The sequence below is a fragment of the Muntiacus reevesi genome, chromosome 4, assembly GCF_963930625.1.
Source record: "Muntiacus reevesi chromosome 4, mMunRee1.1, whole genome shotgun sequence".
In the NCBI taxonomy this organism is placed as follows: domain Eukaryota; kingdom Metazoa; phylum Chordata; class Mammalia; order Artiodactyla; family Cervidae; genus Muntiacus; species Muntiacus reevesi.
In genome coordinates, this window is record NC_089252.1 from 21244329 (window position 1) to 21261272 (window position 16944).

A 16944-nucleotide genomic window follows, 5' to 3' on the forward strand; every position below is an offset into this window, starting at 1 on the left:
TGGGTCATAGAAGATCTTGCTGTGATTTATGTCGGAGAGTGTTTTGCCTATGTTCTCCTCTAGGAGTTTTATAGTTTCTGGTCTTACATTTAGATCTTTAATCCATTTTGAGTTTACTTTTGTGTATGGTGTTAGAAAGTGTTCTAGTTTCATTCTTTTACAAGTGGTTGACCAGTTTTCCCAGCACCACTTGTTAAAGAGGTTGTCTTTTTTCCATTGTATATCCTTGCCTCCTTTGTCAAAGATAAGGTGTCCATAGGTTCGTGGATTTATCTCTGGGCTTTCTATTCTGTTCCATTGATCTATATTTCTGTCTTTGTGCCAGTACCATACTGTCTTGATGACTGTGGCTTTGTAGTAGAGTCTGAAGTCAGGCAGGTTGATTCCTCCAGTTCCATTCTTCTTTCTCAAGATTCCTTTGGCTATTCGAGGTTTTTTGTATTTCCATACAAATTGTGAAATTATTTGTTCTAGTTCTGTGAAAAATACCGTTGGTAACTTGATAGGGATTGCATTGAATCTATAGATTGCTTTGGGTAGAATAGCCATTTTGACAATATTGATTCTTCCAATCCATGAACACAGTATGTTTCTCCATCTGTTTGTGTCCTCTTTGATTTCTTTCATCAGTGTTTTATAGTTTTCTATGTATAGGTCTTTTGTTTCTTTAGGTAGATATACTCCTAAGTATTTTATTCTTTTTGTTGCAATGGTGAATGGTATTGTTTCCTTAATTTCTCTTTCTGTTTTTTCATTGTTAGTATATAGGAATGCAAGGGATTTCTGTGTGTTAATTTTATATCCTGCAACTTTACTATATTCATTGATTAGCTCTAGTAATTTTCTGGAAGAGTCTTTAGGGTTTTCTATGTAGAGGATCATGTCATCTGCAAACAGCGAGAGTTTCACTTCTTCTTTTCCTATCTGGATTCCTTTTACGTCTTTTTCTGCTCTGATTGCTGTGGCCAAAACTTCCAACACTATGTTGAATAGTAGTGGTGAGAGTGGGCATCCTTGTCTTGTTCCTGATTTCAGAGGAAATGCTTTCAATTTTTCACCATTGAGGGTGATGCTTGCTGTGGGTTTGTCATATATAGCTTTTATTATGTTGAGGTATGTTCCTTCTATTCCTGCTTTCTGGAGAGTTTTAATCATAAATGAGTGTTGAATTTTGTCAAAGGCTTTCTCTGCATCTATTGAGATAATCATATGGTTTTTATCTTCCAATTTGTTAATGTGGTGTATTACGTTGATTGATTTGTGGATATTAAAGAATCCTTGCATTCCTGGGATAAAGCCCACTTGATCATGGTGTATGATTTTTTTAATATGTTGTTGGATTCTGTTTGCTAGAATTTTGTTAAGGATTTTTGCATCTATGTTCATCAGTGATATTGGCCTGTAGTTTTCTTTTTTTGTGGCATCTTTGTCTGGTTTTGGAATTAGGGTGATGGTGGCCTCATAGAATGAGTTTGGAAGCTTACCTTCATCTGCAATTTTCTGGAAGAGTTTGAGTAAGATAGGTATTAGCTCTTCTCTAAGTTTTTGGTAGAATTCAGCTGTGAAGCCATCTGGTCCTGGGCTTTTGTTTGCTGGAAGATTTTTGATTACAGTTTCGATTTCCTTGCTTGTGATGGTTCTGTTAAGATCTTCTATTTCTTCCTGGTTCAGTTTTGGAAAGTTATACTTTTCTAAGAATTTGTCCATTTCATCCAAGTTGTCCATTTTATTGGCATAGAGCTGCTGGTAGTAGTCTCTTATGATCCTTTGGATTTCAGTGTTGTCTGTTGTGATCTCACCCTTTTCATTTCTTATTTTGTTAATTTGGTTCTTCTCTCTTTGTTTCTTAATGAGTCTTGCTAATGGTTTGTCAATTTTGTTTATTTTTTCAAAAAACCAGCTTTTAGCTTTGTTGATTTTTGCTATGGTTTCTTTAGTTTCTTTTGCATTTATTTCTGCCCTAATTTTTAAGATTTCTTTCCTTCTACTAACCCTGGGGTTCTTCATTTCTTCCTTCTCTAATTGCTTTAGGTGTAGAGTTAGGTTATTTATTTGGCTTTTTTCTTGTTTCTTGATGTAAGCCTGTAATGCTATGAACCTTCCCCTTAGCACTGCTTTTACAGTGTCCCATAGGTTTTGGGTTGTTGTGTTTTTATTTTCATTCGTTTCTATACATATTTTGATTTCTTTTTTGATTTCTTCTATGATTTGTTGGTTATTCAGAAGCGTGTTATTTAGCCTCCATATGTTTGAATTTTTAACAATGTTTTTCCTGTAATTGAGATCTAATCTTACTGCACTGTGGTCAGAAAAGATGACTGGAATGATTTCAATTTTTTTGAATTTTCCAAGACCAGATTTATGGCCCAGAATGTGATCTATTCTGGAGAAGGTTCCATGTGCACTTGAGAAAAAGGTGAAGTTGATTGTTTTGGGGTGAAATGTCCTATAGATATCAATTAGGTTTAGCTGGTCCATTGTATCATTTAAGGTTTGTGTTTCCTTATTGATTTTCTGTTTAGTTGATCTATCCATAGTTGTGAGTGGGGTATTAAAGTCTCCCACTATTATTGTGTTACTATTAATTTCCTCTTTCATACTCGTTAGTGTTTGCCGTACATATTGCGGTGCTCCTATGTTGGGTGCATATATATTTATAATTGTTATATCTTCTTCTTGGATTGATCCTTTGATCATTATGTAGTGTCCTTCTTTGTCTCTTTTCACATCCTTTATTTGAATGTCTATTTTATCTGATATGAGTATTGTGACTCCTGCTTTCTTTTGTTCTCCGTTTGCGTGAAATATTTTTTTCCAGCCCTTCACTTTTAGTCTGTATGTGTCTCTGGTTTTGAGGTGGGTCTCTTGTAGACAGCATATATAGGGGTCTTGTTTTTGTATCCATTCAGCCAATCTTTGTCTTTTGGTTGGGGCATTCAACCCATTTACATTTAAGGTAATTATTGATAGGTGTGGACCCGTTGCCATTTACTTTGTTGTTTTCGGTTCACGTTTATACAACCTTTCTGCATTTCCTGTCTAGAGAAGATCCTTTAGCATTTGTTGAAGAGCTGGTTTGGTGGTGCTGAATTCTCTCAGCTTTTGCTTGTCTGTAAAGCTTTTGAATTCTCCTTCATATCTGAATGAGATCCTTGCTGGGTACAGTAATCTAGGTTGTAGGTTATTCTCTTTCATTACTTTTAGTATGTCCTGACATTCCCTTCTGGCCTGGAGGGTTTCTATTGATAGCTCAGCTGTTATCCTTATAGGAATCCCTTTGTGTGTTATTTGTTGTTTCTTCCTTGCTGCTTTTAGTATTTGTTCTTTGTGTTTGATCTTTGTTAATTTGATTAATATGTGTCTTGGTGTGTTTCGCCTTGGGTTTATCCTGTTTGGGACTCTCTGGGTTTCTTGGACTTGGGTGGCTATTTCCTTCCCCATTTTAGGGAAGTTTTCAGCTATTATCTCCTCGAGTATTTTCTCATGGCCTTTCTTTTTGTCTTCTTCTTCTGGGACTCCTATGATTCGAATATTGGGGCATTTCACATTGTCCCAGAGGTCCCTGAGGTTGTCCTCATTTCTTTTGATCCTTTTTTCTTTTTTCCTCTCTGCTTCATTTATTTCCACCATTCTATCTTCTACCTCACTTATCCTATCTTCTGTCTCCGTTATTCTACTCTTGGTTCCTTCCAGAGTGTTTTTGATCTCATTCATTGCATTATTCATTTTTAATTGACTCTTTTAAATTTCTTCTAGGTCTTTATTAAACATTTCTTGCATCTTTTCAATCTTTGTCTCCAGGCTATTTATCTGTAACTTCATTTTGCTTTCAAGATTTTGGATCATTTTTATTATCATTATTCTAAATTCTTTTTCAGGTAGATTCCCTATCTCCTCCTCTTTTGTTTGACTTGGTGGGCATTTTTCATGTTCCTTTACCTGTTGGGTATTTCTTTGCCTTTTCATCTTGTTTAGATTGCTGTGTCTGGAGTGGGCTTTCTGTATTCTGGAGGTCTGTGGTTCCTTTTTATTGTGGAGGTTTTACCCAGTGGGTGGGGTTAGACTATTGGCTTGTCAAGGTTTCCTGATTAGCAAAGCTTGCGTCAGTGTTCTGGTGCGTGAATCTTGATTTCTTCTCTTTGGAGAGCAATGGAGTGTCCAGTAATGAGTTTTGAGATGGGTCTATGTGTTAGGTGTGACCTTGGGCAGTCTGTATGTTGACGTTCACGGCTATGTTCCTGCGTTGCTGGAGAATTTGCGTGGTATGTCTTGCTCTAAAACTTATTGGCTCTTGGGTGGTGGTTGGTTTCAGTGTAGGTATGGAGGCTTTTGGACGATCACTTATTACTTAAAGATCCATGTAGTCAGGAGTTTTCTGGTGTTCTCAGGTTTTGGGCTTAAGTCTCCTGCCTCTGGATTTCAGTTTTATTCTTCCTGTAGTCTCAGGACTTCTCCAACCATACAGCACTGATAATAAAAATTCTAGGTTAATGGTGAAAAGTTTCTCCCCCGTTAGGGACACCCAGAGAGGTTCACAGAGTTACATGAGGAAGAGGAGAGGGAGGAGGGAGATAGAGATGAGCAGGAGGAGAAAAAGGGGGACTCAAGAGGAGAGAGACAGATCTACGAAGTTGTCTGATCCCAGAGTGTTCTCCGTAGCCCAGACACCCACAAAGATTCACAGAATTGGATTGGGAAGAGAAGGGGAAAGGAGGAAATAGAGGTGTTCTGAGGTAGAAAACAGAGAGTCAAGATTGGGAGAGAATAATCAACACACTCCTGAATAAAAATGGGAGCTGAATATTGGATTCTTAAATGATCATAATTTATATCATATACTGAAAAACAAAAATTAAAAATCTAGAGTAAAGGTTAGACTCTTAAAAATACTATATTAAAAACAAAACCCAAAACATACAAAAAAAAATTTTTTAGAAATATATATGAAGTTTGGTTTAAAAATAAGGCTTCTCTTCTTTTTTTTTTTTTTTTTTTCCTGTAAGGTTATAATGTATTGAAAATGAAAATTAAGGAGTAGTAAGAGGAGTACTAGAGGACTTTAAAAGAAATAAGAGAAAAAGAAAAATAGAAAATAGAAGAGAAGAAAAAAGAAAAGAAAAAAAAAGAAGAAAAAGAAGAAAAAGAGAAAAAAAAATTTTTACCTAATTAAAAAAATCGTAAAAATCTATGAAAATGAAAGTTAAGGAGTAATGGGGGAGTAATAGGGAATTTTAAAGGAAAATAAAAGAGAAAAAAGAAAAAACATTTTCTTTTCTTACTTAAAAAAAAAAGAAAAAAAAAAGAAAAAATATATCTAGGAATTTCTCTGGAGCTGTTGCGGTCAGTGTGAGTTCAGCTCAGTTTCAGATATCTCCTCAGTTCCAGCTTACACTTCTCGATATCTACAGGCCCTTCCGGTGAAGTCGGTGTTTTCTATGGGGATTTTAATCTGTTGCACCGGTCCCTTCTGAAGCGGTTCCCTTTGTTTATTTGGCTTCTGTTGCCGGTTTCTTCCGCGCCTAATTTCCGCCCTGACACAGGCGGGCGGAGGTGGATTCTTATTCAGGTAGCTAGTTCCGTCGCGCTCCGCAGAGGGGCCGGCGCTATTTTCTCCGTCTGGGCTGCTCAGGCTCCCGGCTGCTCTGCATGGAGCGCGCCCCACGCTGTGCGCGGTTCCAGCCCTCGGGTGATTCACAAAAGCGCGGTACACAAAGCTGCGCCTGCGTTTTGTCCCTCCGCCGCCCGAGTGGCTCAGGCAGCCAGGCGCTTGACGGGCGCTCTCTCCCCGGTGCGGCGCGCCTTCTGCCCTGCGCGATCCCAGCCTCAGTTTCCGCCCGCGCCACTCGGGTGCGTGCGCCTTCTGCCCTCCGCGTCCCCTGCCCCAGTCCCCGTCCGCACCGGCCGGGCACGTGTACTGTGTCTAGCCACGACCCTCCCAGCGGATGGCCACCATCCAGAATCTTGGGAGGTCTTTGATTAGAAGGCGGAAGCCTGTTTGCAGTGTGGCAGCGGATGCGATCCTTGGGGCAGAGCCTGCCCCCTTCCCCTCTCCACCTGCCTCCTGCCTCCGGCGGGGCTGGGCTGGTCCGCAGCCTGTGAGCTCTTCTCAGGACTTTCTCGGCCCCTTTGTTTTGCGAACGGCCGGCAGTGGTTAATTTTCTCTCTCTCTTTTGCTCTCCCACAGTTCAAGCTGGGAACTCACAAAAGCTCCCTCCGATTGTCCTCAGGGCACTCAGGCCCGGACCCTGCCCCAAGCAATGCCGCCCGCTCCTCTCCGTTCCGCCCCCACTTGCTGGTTGCGGATGCGGGGGTCTGGGGTACTTTTCTGCTGGGAGTTGCTTTTAGGCTCGTAATCTGTGGCTTTTATTTATTGTATCCCTCCCAGTCAGATTCAAACTCTGAGATTCAAACACTTCCCCCAGGCCCGCCAGTGCGAGGGTTTCCCGGTGTCTGGAAACGTCCTCTATTAAGACCCTTCCCGGGACGGATCTCCGTCCTTAGCTCTTTTGACTCACTTTTTATCTTTTATATTTTGTCCTACCTCCTTTCAAAGACAATGGGCTGCTTTTCTGGGCGCCTGATGACCTCAGCTAGCGATCAGAAGTTGTTTTGTGAAGTTTGCTCTGCGTTCAGTTATTCTTTTGATGAATTTCTAGGAGAGAAAGTGGTTTCTCCGTCCTACTCCTCCGCCATCTTCAAAGAGTGAAATTAAAACATAAAGCTCCAAAAGGGTTAAGTCTGTTGATTTACAAAAAAGGAAAACTGTGGGTTCCTCATAAGCATTGTGATTACAGTGGCCTTTGGGGCTTCCGTGGAGGCTCAGGCAGTAAAGAATCTGCCTGGAATGCAGGAGACCCAGGTTTGATCCCTTGCGGGGAAGATCCCCTGGAAAAAGGAATGACCACCCACTCCAGTATTCTTACCTGGAGAATTCCATGGACAGAGGAGGTTGGTGGGCTACAGTCCATGGGGTCGCAGAGAGTCATACACAACCTAGAGACTAACACTTTCACTTTCACTTTGGTTGCTATAATGAATGGGTATGTATCTATATAGGTATCCGAAGACTATCTCCACTGATATAAAAGTATCAAGATGTTTAGTATTTTTTTGCATTCAAAGAATACAATTTGTACATAAAGCTAAGTAAAACTGATGTAAGACTGATTTATACTTGTGTAAGTCTAACAGCCCAAAATTTCTTTATTGGCAGTTGCTATTGAACTGAATGAGTAATCAACTACTAGTGAGGATGAAAGTTCAATCAGAGGTGAATTTGAGGTAACTGCTGAAGCATCTCACACAGGAAGTTGTGGGGCTTTTCTTGTAATTCATGGTATGTTTGCAAGTTTTTCTGGGTCATCAGAAATTGCTTATTATATATTTCAAAACTTCATATATTTAGAGAGTTAAAAAGAGTATATGTTATAACTAATTTCTTCCAGAAATTGTAGGCTGGGATCACTCTATAATGATACACAGAGCTTCCTAGGTGGTGCTAGTGGTAAAGAACCTGCTTGCCAATGAAGGAGACATAAGAGACTCAGGTTCAATTCCTGGGTTGGGAAGATCCCCTGGAGGAGGGCATGCAACCCACTCCAGTATTCTTGCCTGGAGAATCCCATGGACAGAGGAGCCTGGTGGGCTATAGTCCATGGGGTTGCAAAGAGTCGGCCATGACTGAAGAGACGTGGCAGGCAGGCAACTTGCATAATGATATATAATTCCTGGTCCATGTTCATAGCTATTCTAGAAATATTGAGGTGGTACTTTTTATTATTATTTAAATTGAAATATAGTTGATTTACAATGTTGTGTTAGCTTCTGGAGTATAGCAAAATGATTCACTTATATGTATGAGGTACTGCTTTTTAAGTTGAGAACAGAAGATTTTACAGCTTGTACCTGATTCAATAAAAAGAAAAATCTCTAAGAGGCAGATTGTAGGTTTTCTCTGTACAGTCCAACCTTATATGCTTATTTCCAGAGTCTGTTCCAACACTCACATCTCAGTGGAGAGAAGGGATAAAACAAAGAAATGGTGAAAACAGAACTGCCTTAGGCCCCTCTCTCTGAACTCATGTCTAAAGAATTTGATTCTGCTTTTAGATGAGCTGAAAAATACCCTCTCTTCAAAGAAATGGGAGGTCAAGTTAAAGGCCTGGTCAAAACCCATGGTCGCTAAGAGCTGGACAACTTAGCAACTACACAACAACAACAAAAAAGAAAGAGTCAATCACTTCTTAAAAAAAGAAGTTCACGGTCAGTTATACCCAAATTCAACTTGATTTTTGCAGACTCTCCTTAGCATCTGGATGTTTGAACAAGTCTATCTATAGGTCATCTCATTTCAGAAATCCCCAAGGTGAACAAACCCATGGGTGTTCTCACTGTAGTGAATTCTGCAGCTAATATTATCCTGGTGGGGCATCAGAAGCTTCCTCCTAAACATGAAACTTTTGATTAGAATGGGGCTTCCCTCATAGTTCAGTTAGTAAAGAATCCGCCTGCAATGTAGGAGACCCCAGTTCAATTCCTAGGTTGGGAAGACCTGCTGGAGAAGGGATAGGTAGGCTACCCACTCCAGTGTTCTTGGGCTTCCCTGTGGCTTAGCTGGTAAAGAATCTGCCTGTAATATGGGAGACCTAGTTCAATCCCTGGGTTGGGAAGATCCCCTGGAGAAGGGAAAGGCTACCCACTCCAGTATTCTGGCCTGCAGAATTCACAGTCCATGGGGTCCCAAAGAGTTGGACAGGACTGAGCGACCTTCACTTTTGATTAGGAAGGTACATTCATGGTAGGAAGGTACATTCATGGTAGATAAGCATTTTTTGCTTTCTAACTGTCCCACAGTAGGAGAATATCTTACTTGCTTTATGATGCAGAATTCATGGGGCCTTGTTGCTGCCTGATGCATGAGTGGCTTCTTTACTTGTTTTCTTGGGAGACCGGTTCCTCTCTTTGACCTGGACTGAAGCATTTCTCAGGATCTAGACTTTCAGGGCAAAACTGGGGTAGTCTCAGGCAAACTGCTGACTCACTTTCTGAGAGGACTCCTGGCTCTGTTATCAGGTCTTTTTGAAACTGGGAGGTTGGAATACAAATCAGCATCTCCACTTCTCAGAACCGAGTGTCACAACCACTCGGCTTTGGAGCACAAGCCCCCTACTTCCGATGCTTACCAGAGTCTATTCCAGATCAATTTTCATCTCTTCCAGTGCGTCCATTAAAAACCCTGGCTGTGACTACAGACAATTAGGAGAGTAGCCTGAGGAATGGTGTGTCTTCCTTATTTTAAAATATCTTCTGTATTTATTGCCCAACTACTTACTGTACTTTTGGCTCGGCATTGGGTCCAGTGATGTTCCATACTAGTGCAGACTTTGCTCACCACCATTGTAGAGTCGGGAAAGATGAATAGCCAAGCAATTAAGTTGGACTGGCCAAAAAGTTTGTTCCGGTTCTTCCATAAAAATTTTTTTCAGCTAACACAGTACAAAGCTTAATCTTTTCATCAGGCCAGGCTAGGAAGAGGCTATAGTGTTGTAATAAATTCTGTTAGTTTTACACTTCTCACCATCACAGATTGCAACTTAGCTTTATGCGAAGTAGTAATATGAAAAACAACTGTATGCTTAAAAATTTTTTATAGGTTATACTCCATTTACATTATAACAAAACATCTGCCATATTCCCTGTGTTGTATAGTACAATCCTGTAGCCCATTTTACTCCTAGTAGTTTGGCCCTATCATTCTCCCCCCTCATATTGCAAATCCTCCTCCCCACTGGTAACCATTAGTTTGTTCTCTATATATGTGAGCTGCTTCCTTTTTGTTATATGGACTAGTTTCTTGTGCTTTTTAGATTCTACATGTAAGCAATATCGTATAGTATTTGTCTTTGACTTGTCTCTCTTAGTATAATGCCCTCCATCTACATTGCCGAAAATGGCAAAATTTCATTCTTTTTATGGCTTAGTAGTATTCCATTGTATATATATACACCACATCTTTTTTTTTTTTAAGTTAATTTATTTTAATTGGAGGATAATTACTTTACAATCTTGTGGTGGCTTTTGCCATACATCGACATGAATCAGCCATGGGTGCACATGTGTCCCCCCCCACCCTAAACCCCCCTCCCACCTCCCTGCCCAACCCCATTCCCTCTGGGTTGCCCCAGAGCACTGGCTTTGCGTGCCCTGCTTCATGCATCGAACTTGCACTGGTCATCTGTTTTACATATGGTGATATACATGTTTCAATGCTGTTCTCTCAAATCATCCCACCCTTGCCTTCTCCCATGGAGTCCAAGAATCTGCTCTTTGCATCTGTGTCTCTTTTGCTGCCTTGTATATAGAGTCATTGTTACCACCTGTCTAAGTTCTGTGTATATGTGTTAATATACTGTATTGGTGTTTCCCTTTCTGACTTACTTCACTCTGTATACTAGGCCCCAGTTTCATCCACTTCATTAGAACTGACTCAGAATGTGTTCTTTTTTATAGCTGGGTAATGAGTAATAGCCTGTCATGTATATGTAGCACAACTTCCTTATCCATTTACACATCTTCTTTATCAATTCATCTGTTGATAGACACTCTGGTTGCTTACATATCTTGGCAGTTGTATATAATACTGCTGTGAACACTGGGGTGTATGCATCTTTTTAAATTAATTAAAAAAAAATATGCCCAGGAGTGGAATTGGTGAGTCATATGGAAGCTCTATTTTTAGTTTTTAAAGGAAACTCCATCTTGTTTCCCATAGTGGCTGTACCAATTTACATTCCCACCAGCAGTGTACAAGAGTTCCCTCTTCCCCATCTCCTGACTTTGTAGTTTTTTAGGAAAAAAAAAACTGAAGACTGTCCTTTATACCACTAATGTTTATAGTACAGAGACCCTCACAATGGCTTGAAAAATGTCTTTGCTGTTGAACGAGTATGGTTATTTGTAGTGAATATTGAGAACTAGGAAGTTAAGTTGTATTTTACACGGAGTTTTCAGTATTGTATCCTAGCCTTGGTTTAGGTTTTTTGGTAAAATTATACTCTTCCTATTACCCTGCTAAAATATTTGAACTCTTCTTCATCAAAGAAGCTTCTTGGATCTCTTTGCAATAGGGGGAAATATTACTCTTTTCTCATACTAACCTCCCCTCAAAGCAGCATTTTAAAAAAAAGACTATAAAGGATTTTGTATTTCAGAGGATCATTGTTCCCAAGTTGGCTATGAACCAGGGAAAAAGTTCTTGCCCCAAGCTTCTCCAATGTTTGACAACCAGACCTGCCCCACCTCTCCTGACTATGCCAATGAAATCTTAGGGGAATGTTTTGGGCAATGGGGATTCTTCGTGTACATCACAGTCTTGCGTCAGGATCTGACATCTTAGGAAAAAAAAAATTGATTCTGAAAAATCTCTGTTTCATCTTTCCAGTGCCTCCCAGTTTTTCTTTACTTGCTTGGATAATATTTAGAACACATAATTTGCAAAGTTTAATATGTGTTGCTAGGGCAACCAGAAGACAGCAGTAGAAATTAAACCAACGCTAAGGAACTGAGAGCATAACTCCTTGGATGAATCTTGGTCTCGGTTGATGCAAGATCTACTGGGAGTGAGGTGAAGTCTCCATAGCCCTGCATAGAGGGAGAAGCCTAACTCCTGAAACTCCTCCGAAAAGTGCACCATCTTCTCAGAAGTGGGAAATTTCTTGTGTTTTTCCCTCTGTTTCTTGTTTGATGGCATGCCTAGTCTATTCATCACAGCCTGGTCTGCAGATTTTTTCAGAACAAAGGCAGCACCGTAAGTTATACATCTGGATGACTAAGTACTCCTCAAATGGATAATGTGAGGATCAAATGTAAATGAAACAGGGTTTTTGGAAGTTGTAAAGGATTACACAAATGTTAGCTATTTTTCCCCAACATTTGGAATTTGGGGAAGAAAAGAAAGAAGAGGAAGAGAAAAAAGGAGAGGGAGTATGGATTTTTGATCTTAATCACAACAAGGCTTTCCATGAGCAGCAGAATAGTATCTCATTTTTTAAAAAAACTGCATCCTCAAAGGCAGGAAAAGGTGAAATATTTGACCTCAATTGCTTGATCCTCAATCAGTAGTCCAAGCTTCATGCTCCAAACACTGACTTGTCTTTCTTAGACTAACCTCATGTTGTTTTAGGAAACATTCATTGAAACAAAAGAACAAAATACGCAAGATATAGTGTTTTTAAAAACATTTTTTAATGAAGAAATAATTCCATTCCAAAATATAGACACACAATTAAATAGTTTAATCACTTCAAAATATAACATGTCCCCAGGAGGTTCCAACACACACACATACACACAAAACAATACTTAACAGCAATACAAAAAACCCATACAATAGTAGTTTTGTTACATACCCATGAATGTTGTGAAATCTTTAGTGTCTCTGAATTGGTTACTTCAAATGGTGTCGAATTACAGTAGTCATAATTAAAAATGTCTTAGAGTTAATTAGCCTCAGGATGTGATACCTCTGATTTTTTTTTTTCCCTCTTTTTGGTTCAAAGGTAAAAATGCCCTTTCTTCTGAGGACATGGTGTAGTTGTTGTTTGTGTGGAATCGAACCAAGGTGACTGCAGCGACCAAAGGCTGCTGGATTTACAACGTCTACCTACAGTTAACAGCCAAGAACTAATAAGGGTGGATAAAGATGATCAAAATAAAAGCAGACATCAGTGCTAAATTATGATGCAACAGTTTGGCTCATGCATATAAGAAAATACATAGTATATCACAACAAAGGCCACACTCTTATGTAGTTCAGTTCACATTACTACTTACAAATGAACCTTCCCTGTCTTAGAGTAGATCACTCGAGAATCCATTTTTCACAATCTCCAGCACATCTCCCTCTGACCAACCACATTTACCCCGACTTCCGTCCTGACCAACCACAACTGATTCCTGAATCCCCTACAGTAGATTTCACCCTCCTCCCTCCCTCCATTCACATGGTGCCGTGGGGGAGGGTTGGCTGTGTTAGACCAGTGCTCATTAATAGGGCATCACCTCTAATGGAGATGGATGTGCAATTCATCGTGGAACAAGAAAGAAACAATCCTCGCCAGACAGAACTGTACCTAACGGACAGGACAGGTGACACCTGCTGGGTTTGCACTTAGAACAGGCCCCAAAAGTAGATTTGGAGAGCCAAGGAAAGAAACCCGCCCAAAAACACAAAAACCCAAAATAACGCACGCCATTTTGTCTCGTTTACAGGACAGGGGTGCTTGAGTCTGGTCTCAGGGCTGACGTGGAGCTAAGAGAAAGAAAAGGTGGCTGGTTAGTCAGGAATCGGTCATTGGCAGCAGTTTCCAGAGTCCTTGCAATGACTTCGTACAATGGGATCGACGACCGTGTGATGGAATTGGCAGTGAACACTATGATGCAGGAAGGTTACCCACAGAACAGTCCAAACCTTAGACAAACATGATGCAGAAACACAAAATGATAACATCTGTCAGCTCGGTCCAGGTAGTGGCTGAATGTAGGGTCAGGGTTCTGAGACTGAGAACTGCCCAGCTATGATTCAGAGCCAACAGCCATGTAGGTAGCTGGGATGTAGTGGTTTTAAGTACTGAGTATGAGGCACCAGTGGCCACCTGCTCCATCTAGAGAGGTATGGGTTCACAGAGGATGGGCAGAGGGAAGGAGATGAACATTAAGATACACGAACAAAACCTGCAATAATATCCCTCTGTGCAAAGAAATCTGAGAACTGTGCAGTTGTGTCCCTTTGGTGTCAGCCTGTTCTCAGGGACATTTGTCAGGCTGGCTCTCCAGGGAAAAATGATTAAGTACATCAAGGGGCAGAATGTGCTCCTTGCTAATGCCAACAGAGAGCTTTACTAACCCCAAGGCAAGCGATTTTGTTCCTGAGGGCAGTCAAGGAGGTGGTGTCTGACCCAACACAGAGATGGGAGCATCTGAGAACCCTCTGGGAAGAAAGAAGTTAGAAGTTGGGATGTCACTTCTCAGCAGGGCACCCACCAACTACCGACTGTGGGGGTGGGAGAAGGCTTCTGCCAACCCTGGAAGCAAAATTGAATCGCTCAAACTTTGAGAATGACTTAGAACCTTTCTTGCTTATTCTGAGTAAGGCCTTTTCAGAGATTTTATTACACAACTTTCTTCTAAAGCAGTGGTTCTTCAGCTTCAGCACGTATCAGAATCACCTGGAAGGTTCAAACACAGATGACGGGGCCCCAACCCCATTTCTGATTCAGTAGGGCTGGGGTTAGGGTCTAAGAATCTGCATTTCTAATAAATTCCCCAGGTGATGCTGGCGCTGCTGGTCCAGGGACCGCATTTCAAGAACCACTGTTCTAGAATGATGTTCTCTTCTTTCTTTTAAAGGAGAAACAGGAATTCAGAGAAGCTGCCAATTAAAGGATAATGTATCTACTATATTGCAGGATTTTTATTTCATCAAATCTTGAAACAAGTAGATTATTTTTTTCATTTCTCCAGAATCCCTAAGGGAGGTCTTTGGTGCTCCCCAAAGAGGGCCCTCAGAAAGGACCATCAACAGAGTCATTCATTCTCCCTTCCTTGACCGTTCTTTTGCACATCAGCTTTTCACGGAGTGCAAAATCCCAGCTCCACTTAGGAAAGCCTGTTTCCTCTCACGTGACCACAGGAGGCTGCATGCAGAACACCAGGTAGCCAGCTAAGGCAAAACACATTCAGAAAGAAAAGGAGAGCGAACGTTTGCAAGCGCACTTTAAGCCTGTACATTTAAAGCTGAAAGGCCTCCAAACGACCTGATAGGGGAACTGGTGGATGAGCGGTGCTGTTAGAAACATGCTCCCTAAAGCTAAACCGAAAGGAACCAGCCGTGGAAGAGCAGAGAGATAACTTGAGTCCATTGGGGGGATCTTATGGCACCTGTGGTTTATAAACAGCTTTAGTAACGAGTATTTCAAAACAGAGTTCACAGTTTTTAAGAAGAGCTGTGCTGATTTTAAAAACTAGATTCTATATAATTTGAATGTTGCCTTTTTTTTTTTTTTTTTGGAATATGATCTCTATTTGGAAAAAAAAAATATTTACACTAAATTCTATGGCTGATAGGCTAAGAGTATCTTGAAAGAAAACAACCCCAAGTTGGAAAGAAGCCACAGAGATTGGATTCTCCTGGTGGGTTTGGTTCAAGCCTCTGCTCTCAGAGACTTGGAGACAAGTGCAGACCATGCAGGCCAAGGACCCTTCTTGGCTTTGGGGCTCTGAGTCTGTACCCTCGGGAACCAAATCCTTTAGGCTCAGTGAATAACTGCAAGTGGTTGCTTTTTTTCCAGTTGCTGTGGAAAAAAAATGTACAGTGTATATAATCAACTGTTTTGCTAAAATCTCAGAGAATTCAGAAATGAAACTCCTAGCTATAAACAGTATTAGTAATGTCGTTGTAAACTGACCAGGTTCAATATCATGTGCAAAGGTAAGATGCTTGTTAATACTGCCATTGTGAGTAACAGCAGCATGGGATTTCAGCCTGTGTTTTCATTTTGAGGGATAAGCTGTGTTACAGAAGATGTAGCTGATAAGTTAGCTTTGAACAGAAGTCTTATTATTCCTTTTTTCCTTCTCAAAACACACGTCTATGAACTACAAAACTTAGAACAAAAAGTTAGCTGCACTATAGTCGGCAGAACACAGTCTTTAGGGGGCGGGGGTCTGTCGGGAGCGGCTGCATGTGGTGGGTCCTCTGTTCCTTGAGCTGAGGCTGCTGCCAGGCTGCCGTCTTCTCCTCTGGGGGTGCAGCTGTGTCCTTCATCACCAGCTCTCCTGTTACTTGCATCTGTCTGACTATAGCTTGCCTGGGAATAAGCAATGTGTGATTTGTTTTTTAAAGATGGAAACTGTTCTCTAGATTAGAGTTATGAAGCTTAGAATTCTCCTTTCCCCCACCCCGAAACACGCATACACACACACACACAGACTCCTTTCTTCCTCTGACAATCAGCAATGAATGTCTTGGGCCATTGGGCTATTGCACCTTCTGGTAGAAGAGAGGACAAGAATCCTCCAGGGTGAGACTCTTGCCTAGTGGGCACCTAAGGCATCTGGAAGGTTCAAGTAACATTAACAGAAATATCTGTGTTGTCCTTTGGACAAAGAGATAAAAGCACTGATTCACCATCAGAATGCCATGCTAATTTTGTGTGTTTTTTTTGCCACGCTAATTAAAAAAAAAATCCACCTTTTATCTTCCATCCTCCAATTTCTGAGGTTAGGATGTGGCTGGCCAAGGTGAGTGGAGTACCATGTGGCCAGAGGGATGGAAAAGGGACCAACCTAAGATTTGATAGGGCCAAAATGGAACCACGGTGGACTCTAACTTGGGTGCTAAGCTTTATGTGTACCGTTTCTTCCCATGTGGCTAGCTGAAAAGCAATAAAACAGGTTTCTCTCCATTAGCTCTTGTTAATGTGTTGGTAAGTGCATATTTATCTTCAAAGAGGCCTAAGGATTTTCTTGAGCAGAGGATGGGTCTTCCATGTCTCTGGTGTTGCACCTTTTGCCCCTTAGTTACGTAGGGCTCTGCTTCGTGGATGCCTAATTGACTTTGAGCTGATGAAATCGACTTTAGGACCCTTGCAGAAGAGATGCATATATTTTGGGATAATTTCCAGTCTTGCAGTATAGCCGGTGAATAGATTTCAACAGACTGTTCTACAGTCTCAGCTGTCTTTCTTGGTTTCATCAAGAAAAATTACAGTAGGGTAACCCACTCCAGTGTTCTTGCCTGGAGAATCCCAGGGACTGGGGAGCCTGGTGGGCTGCCGTCTATGGGGTCACACAGAGTCAGACATGACTGGAGCGACTTAGCAGCAGCAGCAGCAGCAGAACTAGCTGCAAGGATAAAAAGCTACTAGCTCCTGCAGTGTTCCATCA

At 41.1% G+C, this 16944-nt stretch overlaps 1 protein-coding gene across 6 annotated transcripts in view; it reads right to left on the reverse strand.

Annotated features, from left to right (window-relative positions):
- Nucleotides 1-12224: 12224 nt before the first annotated feature.
- DTNA (dystrobrevin alpha) overlaps nt 12225-16944 on the reverse strand; it is a 301171-nt gene continuing 296451 nt past the window's right edge. For 5 of the 6 annotated variants that reach the window (XM_065932383.1, XM_065932382.1, XM_065932381.1 and 2 more), the window contains one exon: nt 13167-15866. Coding sequence is in view for 1 of the 6 variants with exons in the window: in XM_065932380.1 (XP_065788452.1) it covers nt 13169-13309 (141 nt within the window). In the remaining 5 variants the exon portion in view is untranslated. Of the gene's footprint in view, nt 15867-16944 lie in introns of all 6 variants that reach the window. The other variant, XM_065932380.1, reaches the window with a different exon arrangement.